The sequence below is a fragment of the Alligator sinensis genome, unplaced genomic scaffold (genome assembly GCF_000455745.1).
Source record: "Alligator sinensis unplaced genomic scaffold, ASM45574v1 scaffold404_1, whole genome shotgun sequence".
Lineage (NCBI taxonomy): Eukaryota > Metazoa > Chordata > Crocodylia > Alligatoridae > Alligator > Alligator sinensis.
Window position 1 is genome coordinate 5118041 of NW_005841839.1, and position 12448 is coordinate 5130488.

The following is a 12448-nucleotide window of genomic DNA, read 5'->3' on the forward strand; positions in this document are numbered from 1 at the left end:
TCTGCCCCTTGCTGCAGCCTTTGAAAGCAATGAGGCGCCATGTGAATCCTGCCACTGAGCGGGCTGGGCAGTGAGCCACATGGTGCCACTTTCAAAGGCTGCAGTGAGGCACGGAGACAGGGAGCAGGGAGCCCCGTGCAAAGATCAGGCCTCCCCCCCATTTGGCTATCCCGTACTGCAGCTGTGGAAGAACCACAGGCTCCGATTGTCCCATGGTCCAGTCAGGGCCCCATTCACTGTGAACGGGGCCCCGGCTGGGCTGGGTCATGGGGCAATCAGAGCTCAGTGGCTCATCAAGGGGCACAGCATGGGGGAGCCAGGGGGAAGGGAAATGTGTCCCCCTTCCCCGGCTCCCCCGTGGTGCGCACTGCAGTGGGAGCCACTTGCCCACGCCCCTGGATGAGCCGCTGGGCTCCCAATGCCCAACAACCTGGGCCAGCCGGGGCCCCATTCCCCATGAATGGGGCAATCCCCACAGTGAAGCAGGGAGTGGGGCAGGGGTGAATGATTTGCCCCTGCCCCTACTCCATTCCATCCTGCACCATGGGGGTCTCGATCTGCCTCCTCCAAGCCCAGGCAGTCAAGAGAAATGTACCGTTGTGCTGTGCTGTGCTGTGCTGTGCTGAGCCAGCTGCCATCCCAGTGCACCTCTCCCACCTGTTGCAGCAGCCTGCGGCCGAGCTGCCCTGGTGTTTGTGGGGGGCTGAGTCCCATTAGCTCCCACTTCCATCGCATATGGGTCCACAGTCACTTCCAGTCCACAGCCACTCCCAGTTCGTGGCCACAGCCATGGTCCAAAAGTTTGGGAACCACTGTGATATGGGACTGATGTATCAGTACATCTCTAGTATTTAGTGTTTGTACAGTGTTCTGAAGATGCTGGGCCAAACTCAGAGGGGAGTACTGGCTAGTGTAACACACCTCCTTCTTGCCTCCTCATTGGACACACCTACATATGCATTTGATCTGAGATCAGTTTATTTGTGAGTAAACTACTCATCAGTAAATGCTCCTAGGCAGGCATCAACACATGAAGGGACGTGGGAGCAGATTTGCCTCTCCTAGGAGCAGATTTGCCTCTCCTAGTAGCAAATTGCCCTCACTTCCTGTGGACATGCAGTGAGCCCCTGCTGCCAGCAGGGGGAGCTTGAGGCTCCCCCTGGGTGCTAGCCCAAGGGCTGACATGGAGCACGGGGCCAAAAGACAGCTATCTCCTGACCAGGGCTGGGACATTGTTCCCTGCCCCCCAGGGGCTGCCTGCTGCCAGGGCCAGGACAATGTCCCCCTGCCACAGCAGCAGGGAGATGCCAGCCCTAGCTCTTTGATCTGGGAAGGGGACTTGGAAAAAGCTGCAAGGGAGGAGCAGGTCCCAGCCCCTTACCCCAATCTGCCGGTGGGGCAGCTAGCAGCAAGCCCCTGGCTGGGTGGGGGTTCTCACTACTAGTTGCCACTGGTGAACAGGGTAAGGGGCTCTGACCTGTTCCACCCCTGCAGTTCTTTCCAAGCCCCGTGCCTCGATTGCCCAATCAGGGTGTGGGGCTGGGACCTGTCCCTGGCCAGGACAGTTCCCAAGCTCTGCTCCATGATTGTGGAGTGAGGACTGGAGAGCCTGTTGCCTGCTCAGCTCCATGAATACAGAGCTGGACAGGGAGCAGGCTCCCCAGCAGCAGGGAGCTCCCAGCGCCAGCTCCATGGTTGTGGGGCCAGTGCTGAGAGATCCAGCACTCTGTTCCTCAATCACAATGGCGAAGCAGGGGCTGGGAGATAAGGATTTCCCAGCCCTCGCTCCCTGATCATGATCTCAGAGTGCGGGGCTTGGAGCTCCCTGCTGCCAGGGCAGGGGGACATAGTCCCTACCAGGGTTCAGTGGTGGAGCCCACCCTGGCAACAGGCAGCTCCCAGGGGCAGGGAGCAACCTCCCGTCCCCTAGTGGCCAGCTGGCAAGGAGCAGATTTGCTCCCAGTCAGGCATCTACATGAACACTCATGAATAAATTTGTTACTTGCATTTGCAGGTAGAAAATTTATACTCATGACTAGTGAGGTTTACTGCGCAGTAAGCACGTGCACATGTAGATGCACATGCTTACTGCACAGTAAACTGTGCTAATTCACAGTAAAGCATCTTGTGTAGATGCATCCACTGTGTACTGTTTCAGGTATGGTAGCACTTAGGTCAGCCCCATTGCAACAGATACTGTACAGACAAGTTAGTAAGTTTGTTCCTGTAGTGCAGCAGCTTAGCTTCCCAAATACCGATGTGTGACATGACTGCCACTTGTAAGTAAAGGTGATCTCCCTTCCCACTTCCACCAACATGAGATAGGGCAGCTTAAGCACAAAGTAATTAGTGGAGAGTAATGAAAGATTTGGAGGATTTATATTTTTTGGCTGCTCAGGACAAGTTACATTAGGTTATTGGACTTGGGCTTGACAGGTAAAGAACCAGGGGCTTGGATATACATCACAGTATACACTACAAAAGTGATGTGAATTACAGTGGGATCCAGAGAGAACAGACCTGCAGCTACCTGCAGGTAGCTTTGAACATGGGTGGAACTAGGATTTTAAAAAGGGGGTACAAATGGTGTGGCACATCATATATAACACAACCTTTTTTCCACCTAACGTGAAGCTGTATGCTTTACTAATAAGTTTGGGCGATAGCCCTATATTACTGAGTTTAAGATCAAGTAAAAAACAAATATAACTGTTAGAATGTACACTGATTTGCTATAATTTACAAGCATAAGTTTAAAAATGCAACTAGGCAAAATATAGTCAAAAGATAGTGTGTCATTAGCCCATAGTCATTATAGTTAAATGTTCAGCTCTTATTCAGATTCATAAAACAAAATCTACTCTTCCTGAGAATCTTGACAGTGCCTCCAGTGCTTCACAGTCAGTCATTTCTGCACCTATGGTAACAGTACCACATCTGAGTTTAAGCTAGAGCTAACAACAGTCTGCAGGGCTGTGAAATAGGAGTGACACACACATTATCATGAATGGCTAACTGACTGCAAAAGTGCAGAAGAAAATAGTTGGAATAGTAGAACATCAACAAGACTATTAAAAATGATAGAGGGTCATGAACACCTGTGGAGAGGAAAGAGACTAGCAGGAACCTAGGGACATGATAATGAAATCAGGAAGTCAACTGATTCTTAGCACTGTCTGAATAGAAATGCTGCTGTCCTTCTCAGGCAATTGATTTTAATATTTGGATGGAGGAGGAATCAAAGGGGATACAAGTGCACCATTGCATGCCACCTAGATCCACCCCTGCACTAAGTGGCAGGGGAACAGGTAGCAGCCTGTGGGACTAAAGCAAATGGACACCCTGGGATAAGTGCAGATAGATGCCACTGACACCAGTGTAATTTACACCAGTTTAGTTTTATTCCTAGTTTTTCCCCGTAGTAATTTTATGCTGGATCCAAGAAAATTATACCAGTTTAGAGCTATGTTTTTTCTGTCCATTCCTTGCTTACACTGGTGTAAAGGCTGACAACATCACTGCAAATATATCATGCCAATAAGGTTTGTGTATTATCATTAATAGAATGCTTTCCATACCTACCTAACAGGGGAAGCGTTCTCATTCTTCCTGAAAAATCATGGCAATCAACTAGTTACCTCAGGTGCCTGTACACATGAATGAAGCATGCTCCCAGCGGCTGGTGGGGCATGGCAGCGGTAACTGGGGAGCTCCCGCAGATGCTGCCAGCTGTCGGGGGGTGGCGAGCAGCGACTGACCGCAGGCACTGCTGACAGTGTCGGTGGTGCCTTTTCGTAGGGGGTGCACTGTCACACTCAGGGGGTGCACATGCACCTGTGTGTACCCCCTACGTGTCACCAATGCCTGTACATGAATGCACAGAGCCTGGGAAACAAGCAGGAAGAATTGGAATTCCTCGTACAGTCCAGGAACTATGACATGATTGGACTTGGTGGGAGCTCACATGACTGGAGCATAGGTACAAACTATTAAGGAAGGACAGGCATGGGAGAAGAGGAGGAGGAGTTGCACTTTATACAAAAGAGCCATGTGATTGCTCAGAGCTCCAGTATGAAACTGGTGACAGGCCTGTTGAGAGTCTCTGAGTTAGGGTCAGAGGAGACAGCAACAAGGCGATGTTGTGGTGGCGGTCTGCTATAGACCACAAGACCAGGAGGATGTGGTGGATGAGGCTTTCTTCAAACAGGTAGTGGAAGTTTCCTGATCACAAGCCCTGGTTCTCATGGGGGACTTCAATCACCCTGACATCTACTGCGAGGGCAATGCAACAGTGCACAGGCAATCAGTGGCGACGTGCAGGGGGGCATGAGGGTGCACATGCACCCCCTGAGGGCACTGATGCACCCCCTGACTGGCTGCGCTCACCGCTTAGGCAATGGGCAGGGGGGGCAGGCAGAAGCACCAGTTCCCCCTCTGCAAGTGCCGGCCAATTGCTGCGATCACTGCAGCTGCTTCGAGGGCAATGCAACAGTGCACAGGCAATCAGTGGCGACGTGCAGGGGGGCATGAGGGTGCACATGCACCCCCTGAGGGCACTGATGCACCCCCTGACTGGCTGCGCTCACCGCTTAGGCAATGGGCAGGGGGGGCAGGCAGAAGCACCAGTTCCCCCTCTGCAAGTGCCGGCCAATTGCTGCGATCACTGCAGCTGCTTCCAGGAGTGGCTGCGGCCGCGCTTGTGCTCCCGCCTTCCCCCCCTGCCCTGGACTGCCCACAGGGGACACTCCCCCCCAGTCAGCGGGACTGGTCGCAGGGGGAGCATGTGCCTCCCCTGACTAAGGCGACACCAGTCGCCCACGGAGGCAATCCGGGACATTTTTGGAGAGTGCTGGGGACAGTTTCCTGGTACAAGTGCTAGACTGGTCAACTAGGGGCCATGCTCTTTTTGACCTGCTGCTCACAAACAGGAAAGAATTGTAGGGAATGTAGTAGTAGATAGCATCTTGGGAAGCAGCAACCACGAGATGACTGAGTTCAGGATCCTGAGGGAAGGAAGGATGGAGAACAGCAGACTAAGACCCTGGGCTTCAGAAAAGAAGACTCTCACTCACTCAGGGAACTCTTAGGCAGGATCCCCTGGGAAGCCAGTCTGAGGGGGAGAGGGGTCCAGGAGAGCCGGCTGTATTTTAAAGAAACCTTACTGAGAGTGCAGAAACAAACCATCCTGATGTGCAGGAAGACTAGCAACTGTGCTTAGCAGGAAACTCTTCAGTAAACTAAATCACAAAAAGGAAACTTAGAAGAAGTGGAAACTTGGACAAACAACTAGGGAGGAGTACAAAAGCATTGCTTGGGCATGCAGGGATGAAGTCAGGAAGGCCAAAGTGCAATTGGGGTTGCAGCTACCAAAGGAAGTGAAGGGTAACAGGAGGATCAGGGGAAGTGTGGGTCCCTTACTGAATGTGGGAGGCAACCCATGACAGTGATGCAGGATGCAGAAAAGGCTGAAGTACTCAATGCCTTTTTTACCTCAGTCTTCACAGGCAAGGTCAGCTCCCAGAATACTGCATCTGGCAGCCCAGTTTGGGGAGGAGGTAAGCAGCCATTAATGGAAAAAGTACAAGTTAGGGACTATTTAGAAAGACTGGACATATACAAATCCATGAGGCCAGATGCATGGGCGACTGGTGCCTCCTACTACTGGTGGGTCATCAGTGGCGGATCGCCAATGGGGGACAGAGGGCAGAGGGAGAAAATTTTTGGGTAGGGGGCTGAGTATGCACACATGTGCACGTGCACATGAAAGTCTGTGGGGGAAGGGGTGGGGGGAGGAGCCATAGGGGGGGAGCGAGGCTGGGACTGGCACTGGGCAGGGATTGGACTCAGGGCAAGGGTCTGCTGCAGCCGTGCAGCTGCCCTTTCCCCCACACCAGGGGTCATTGTTCAGCACGCATGTGCAAGGCCCACAGCCCTGCACTGACCCTGGCTGCCTCCCCGCACTGACCTCAGTCTGGGCTCAGCCCCACACTGCCCAGGGAGGCCTGGAGGGGGGTCAGCCTCAGCTGCGCCACCAGGCTGGAGGAGATGGAGCCCCCAGGACCCCTGCCCTGCCCCGTCTAAGCCATCCCCGGGAAGAGCCCGGTGGCTCCTGCAGAGTTGCAGTGCCAGAGTGCCATGGCGGGCATATGCCCTCCCCCCAATCTTTGCACGGGGCAAGGGCGAGTTGCAGCTGAGAAGCATGCTGGGCTCTGCCTGCTCTGCGCCTCACTGAAGCCTTGGAAAGCGGCATGGCACCATGTGTCCTGCCCCTGGGCACATGGCGCTGTGCCTCACTGCTTTCAAGGGCAGGAGGCTGGGCCGGGTCATGGGCCAATCCCCACAGCGCAGCAGAGAGCGGGGCAGGGGCGGGAGTGGATGATTCACCTCTGCCCCTACCCCATTTGTTCCTGCACTGTGGGGGTCTTGATCCCCTCCTCCTTGCAAGAAGAAACCTTACCTACCTGCCTGCTTTGCTGGGCCGGCTGTGAGCCCGGCACACCCCTCCTCCCTGTTGCAGCAGCCTGCAGCCAGGTTGCCCGGCAGCAAACCCGAACGTGCCGCTGGCACATCTCTCAGGGGACGCATGGCCATTGCACCTGCATGCACCCCCTATGTGTCGCCAACGGCCAGATGGGATATACCCGAGGATGCTGAGGGAGTTGGCTGATGTGATTGCAGAGCCACTGGCTATCATCTTTGAAAACCCATGGCAATTGGGAGAGGTCCCAGTTGATTGGAAAAGGGCAAACATAGTGGCCATATTTAAGAAAGGGAAAAAGGAGGATCCAGGGAATTACAGGCCAGTCAGCCTCACCTCAGTTCCTGGAAAAATCATTGAGCAAGTCCTAAAGGAATCCATTTCTAAGCACTCGGAGGAGAATAAGGTGATTAGGAACAGTCAGCATAGATTCACCAGGGGCAAGTCATGCCTGACCAACCTGATTGTCTTCTGTGATGAGGTGACTGGCTCTGTGGACATGGGGAGACCAGTGGATGTGGTGTACCTTGAGTTTAGTAAGGCTGTTGATATGGTCTCCCACAACAGTCTCACAGACAAGCTAAGGAAGTACAGACTGGATGAAAGGACTGTAAGGTGGATAGAAAACTGGATGGAGTATTGGGCTCAGAGGGTGTAGTCAATGGCTCGATGTCTAGTTGGCAGTCAGTATCAAGTGGGGTGCCCCAGGGGTCTGTCCTGGGGTCAGTTTTCTTCAATATCTTCATCAATGACCTGGAAGATGGCATAGAGTGCACCCTCAGCAAGTCTGCAGATGACACCAAGTTGGGGGGAGTAGTAGATATGCTGGAGGGTAGGGCTAGGATTCAGAGTGACTGAGACAAATTGAAGAATTGGGCCAAAAGAAATCTCTTGGGGTTCAACAAGGACAAGTGCAAAGTCCTGCACTTAGGACAGAAGAATCCCATACACCAGTACAAGTCGGGGGCTGACTGGCTGGGCAGCAGCTCTGCACAATATGACTTGGGGGTTACAGTAGACACAAAGATGGATATGAATCAGCAGTGTTCCCTTGTTGCCAAGAAGGCGAATGGCATACTGGAGTGTTGCCAGCAGGTCAAGGGAAGTGATTATTCCTTTCTATTCATCACTGGTGTGGCCACATTTGGAGTAGTGTGTTCAGTTTTGGGGCCCCCACTACAGAAAGGATGTGGACAAATTGGAGAGAGTCCAGCGGAGGGCAATGAAAATGGTTCAAGGGCTGGGGCACATGTCTTATGAGGAGAGGTTGAGCGAATGGGGCTTATTTAGTCTAGAGAAGAGAATAAGAGGGGATTTAATAACAGCCTTCAACTACCTGAAGTGGGGTTTGAAAGAGGGTGGAGCTAGACTGTTCTCACTGGCGGCAGATGACAAAACAAGTTGCAACAGTCTCAAGTTGCAGCAAGGGAAGTTTAGGTTAGATATTAGGAAAATTTTTCTCACTAGGAGGGTAGTAAAACACTGGAACAGGTTACCCAGACAGGTTGTGGACTCTACATCCTTGGAGGTTGTTAAGACCCAGCTAAACAAAGCCTTGTTGATGATGATCTAGTTGGAGATGATGATGATCTAGTTGGAGATGGTTCTGTTTTGAGCAGGAGGTTGGACTAGATGATCTCCTGAGGTCCTTTCCAACCCTAACTTTCTATGATTCTATAAAAAGACAGGGGGATGTCCTACCCAGCCCAGCCACTACTAACCTGTAGCACCAACAGCTGAGATTTGCTGGTTAACCTATGATAGCAAGTTACAATGGATGGAGAGGGTCAGATGGGACTTCAGTTGGAGTTGGAGCAGTGCTACACATTTCCCAAGTATCTATTTTCAGACTCTCTCTGAAAGGGCCAGAGCTATACATCCAGCTGGTTTTTCTCTTGACTAGAATTACAGTGGGTACCTGGTGGAGACTCTGTCACATGAGCATCCTTGAAACAAGCCTTCTCCACTGTGGCATTCCAGCTGCTGAAGTTTGCTGCCTCTGGGCTCTGCAGGAGGCTTCTGAAGGCCTGTGCAAGGCTACTCAGCTGCTGTGTGGATTTGGCAGTCAGGAGCATGCTGAACACAAGCCCCATGGCTTGGCACGTTGCACTGGAATCTGAAGGAAATAGAGAACTCTGTCAGCTTTGTTGCAGCCACAACTCTGAAAGGCACCTGGAGCTTGCCAGCACATCCTCTGTTGCCACAGCCAGCTCCCAGAGGTATCATTTTGCCATAGAACTTGTAAGGATGCCAGCATACCATAGGATTCCTTTCTTTTTCATGTCCTTGTGCAAAGGTATTTAGCAGAATTTGCAGATTTGTTAGAATCTGTCAAGGCCATGTTGTGAGCACTTCTACTTTGGCCTCAAACTTGTGACCTCTGGGCTGTCACCTGTGCAGCCTTAGTGCCTGCATGACGCCAGCCCCTGCCCTGGGCTGCACTCATAGGGGATTTGTACAAAGAAGCTCTATATGATCAAGCCTATTCAGAAGATCTAGAGACAGCCTGCAGCCTGTGGGTATCACCCCCTCTTTGTACATAAATCTGTCCCAACAGCAGCTAGATTTGTTCCTGTCAGAAGGATCTAATCATGACTAACTGAATGGGACTCCTCTTTGTCCCCCTGGACAAAGAGGTAGCATGGTCAGCTCTGCTGGCTGAATTCTTCCTGGTCACCTTTTAAACACTAATGCAGAGGTTCTCAAACTCTGACTGATTGGGCACCACCAATTTAAAACAATACAACCTTAAGTACCACCAGCAACTTTTTCAGTTCAACCTTAAGTACCACCAGCAAATTTTTGTCATATAAAGTAATTATAATAAATCTGCTAATGCATACCACTGACAGGTTGTCTGTGTACCACTGGTGGTACCCGTACCACAGATTGGGAACTGCTGCACTAATGAGTTGAACATCCAGATCACACCATAGGTTGGGCAGAGCCATAACAGTTTTGCCAGTGCACCTCAAGAAGAAAGTCTTCAGAATAAACCTCTTCCCTGTTCACTGAAGCGCTGTATTAGAGAACTGCATTAGTCTCTCTATATACAACATTAATTGTTATATTAGTGAATATTTGAGTGCTGGTTGGGTCTAATATGCTTCTTATCTATCTTGCTTAGAAGCCTAATATGCTTATTATCTCTACAGAACAAGATACTGAACTAAGTTTATAGTGAAGCCAGTTTACACTTAAAACCAAACACCTACCCCCCACAACCATCCGAACCAATAAAGCCTGAAACCTGGAACAACAGGTCAGAATGTGGGCACATGGGCAGTCACACAAGGACGTATGGCACAGCACCTGGTTATACTATAACCTCCCGCTAGCCAACACTATTCATTTTCATGAGGACCAAATTCACCCAAGTTGAAATCAGTTGGGTTCCAACTTCAGAGACAGCAATCTACCAGCAAAACAAGGGCTAGAAATTCAGCAGCATGTGAACATTAGCCTACAGGAGTCTCAGGGACCACCTGTCCACATACCCCTCACCTTTGAAATATGCAACAGATGTTCCACAGTTGCATAGTTTGTCAAGGGCTTGGGCCAGAGCCATCTGTATCTCATAGGACCTCAGGACCCACTGCTGACAATCTGGGAAACAAAACAAATGAGGAGTGACCTTAAAAGGTGAAATACCAACCAATAAGAAGCATATGCTCAGGATTACTGCCATTTGGACAGGTGGACCTCTTTGCTGGGCACAGCACAACATGACCAGTAAGAATGCTAGCTTGCAAGGAGTACAGAGGTTGGGAATCAGGGCTGAAGAAGTTCACCCCTGAAATTAGTTAGCCAGGGCAAAATTACTGATAGAGGAAGGAACATGAAAAGCGCCCCCCCCCCCCCCCCCCTTTTTTGGGGGGGGGGGGGGGGTTTTGTGGAAGCAGGATGGGAGGCAGAACTAGAGACTGAACACCATACTCTACTGATGAGTTCCAGTGGCTTCTAAGGGCATCATGATGACTTTGCTTTTTCCGTCTACATATTTTGCAGAAAGAAATTGGATTTGCTTAATGGACTAAAAGCAACATCTGTACATCCCACATCTGTACATCTGTACATCCCACATCTGTACCCTTTAACTATTTTTTTCTGACTTCATGGAAAAAATATTCCCCTCTAGGAGTCAGGAAATCTTAATTTGAATCCCAGCCTTGCTACCTGACTCTGAGTGACGTTCAGTGAGTCATTTGCTTTGTGGAACCTTTGTTACCAGGAATGAAATAGCTGGACACATGCAAGCCAAGTAATCTGGAATACATCACTGAGTTTGAAATTTAGTTCTATGCTGAAAGAACGTAGACAATAACTTCAATTTAGTGGGGCTAACGGAAACCTGATGGGACCTTACCCAAGACTGGGCAGTATGCATTGAGGGCTACAGGCTGTACAGATGGGACAGAGTAGGAAGGAAACGGTGGGGTGGGGTGACTCTCTATGTAAAGGTGCATTATACATCTACCCTAATCAAAATGGGGCCAGAGGATGAGAAAGTTGAGGTATTGTGGGTTAGGATACATGGAGGTCGGGAGGAAAGGGACTTGGTGGTGGAGGTCTGCTACAGACCACCACATCAAGAGGATAAGCTAGACTTGCAATTCTTGAGGCAGCTCTCAAAGGCCATATGGTCTAGGGACATGGTTGTCACAGGGGACCTAAACTACTCTGACATCTGCTGGGAGAAGCAGTCAGCTAAATCCAACTGTTCACATAGGTTCTTAACCTGCGTACAGGACCTTTACTTAATGCAGGAGGTATACGGTCCCATTAGGGAGAATGCCTTACTGGACTTGGTGTTGGCTATGGAGGAGGACCTGGTAGGGAAGCTGTAGATTCATGGTCACCTTGGGGACAGTGACCACCAATCAAATGAATTCACCATATGGTGTAGGGTGGGAAAGATAACTGGTAGGGTGGAAGTGCTTGACTTTAGGAAGGCTAACTTCAGTGTGCTTAGCAGTTTAGTCAATGATACACTGCAGGATAGGAGTAGTGGTGGGATGGGAGTCCAGGAAGGGTGGCCATTTCTAAAGGAAACGATCCTTCAGGCACAAAGGGAGATGATACCATTGTGAGAGAAAGGGGGGAAAGGGGCCAAAAAACTTCCTTGGCTAAACAGAGAAATCCAGGGAAGCCTAAGGGCAAAAAAGGAGGCATATAGGAAGTAGAAGCAGGGGGAAGCTACCAAGGAGGAGTATACCTACTTGGCCCACACTTGCAGGGAGGCAGTCAGAAAGCCCAAATCAGCTATGGAGCTGAGGCTGGCAATACAAATTAAAGACAACAAAAAGTCTTTTTTTTAGGTATGTAGGGAGTAAAAGGAAGGTGCAGGGCAGCACAGGACCCCTACAATTAGTCACAGACAGGGGGGAAAAGGCTGAGTAATTCAATGAGTTTTTTGCCTCTATTCGTGAACAAGGGTCAAGATAAGTCTGCTAATGGGTTCTCAGATGGGCATCAGAGGGACACCTCCTACCAACTGTTGATGCTGATTTGGTGCAGAGTCACTTGGATGGACTGAATGTGTTTAAGTCAGCAGGCCCGGATGAGCTGCATCCGAGAGTACTGAAGGAATTGGCTGGTGTCATAGCAGAACCGCTGGCACGGCTGTTTGAGCACTTGTGGTGCTCAGGTCAGGCCCCAGAGGACTGGAAAAGGGCCAATGTGGTCCCTATTTTCAAGAAGGGGAGGAAGGAGGATCCAAGTAATTATAGCTCAGTCAGTCTCACCTCTGTCCTTCGGAAAAGATTATTAAGAATAATATTTGGAAAAGATTATTAAGAATAATAATTGCCTTCTACGATCAGGTCACAAAAGCATTGGATGCAGGTGTCGCAGTGGATGTAGACTTTCTGGACTTCAGCAAGTCCTTTGACACTATCTCCCACCCCATTCTCATGAAAAAACTAGGTGACTGTGGCATTGATGCCTACACAGTCAGATGGATTGCAAATT

The 12448-nt window shown here is 50.4% G+C and overlaps 1 protein-coding gene across 4 annotated transcripts in view; it reads right to left on the minus strand.

Moving 5' to 3' along the window:
• LOC102373025 overlaps window positions 1-12448 on the minus strand; it is a 44144-nt gene that overhangs the window by 12735 nt on the left and 18961 nt on the right. For all 4 annotated transcript variants that reach the window (XM_025204291.1, XM_025204280.1, XM_025204285.1 and 1 more), the window contains 2 exons: window positions 9983-10084; window positions 8397-8594 (listed from right to left, as the gene is read on the minus strand). In XM_025204291.1, the coding sequence (XP_025060076.1) occupies window positions 8397-8594; window positions 9983-10084 (300 nt within the window). The remainder of the gene's footprint in view (window positions 1-8396; window positions 8595-9982; window positions 10085-12448) is intronic.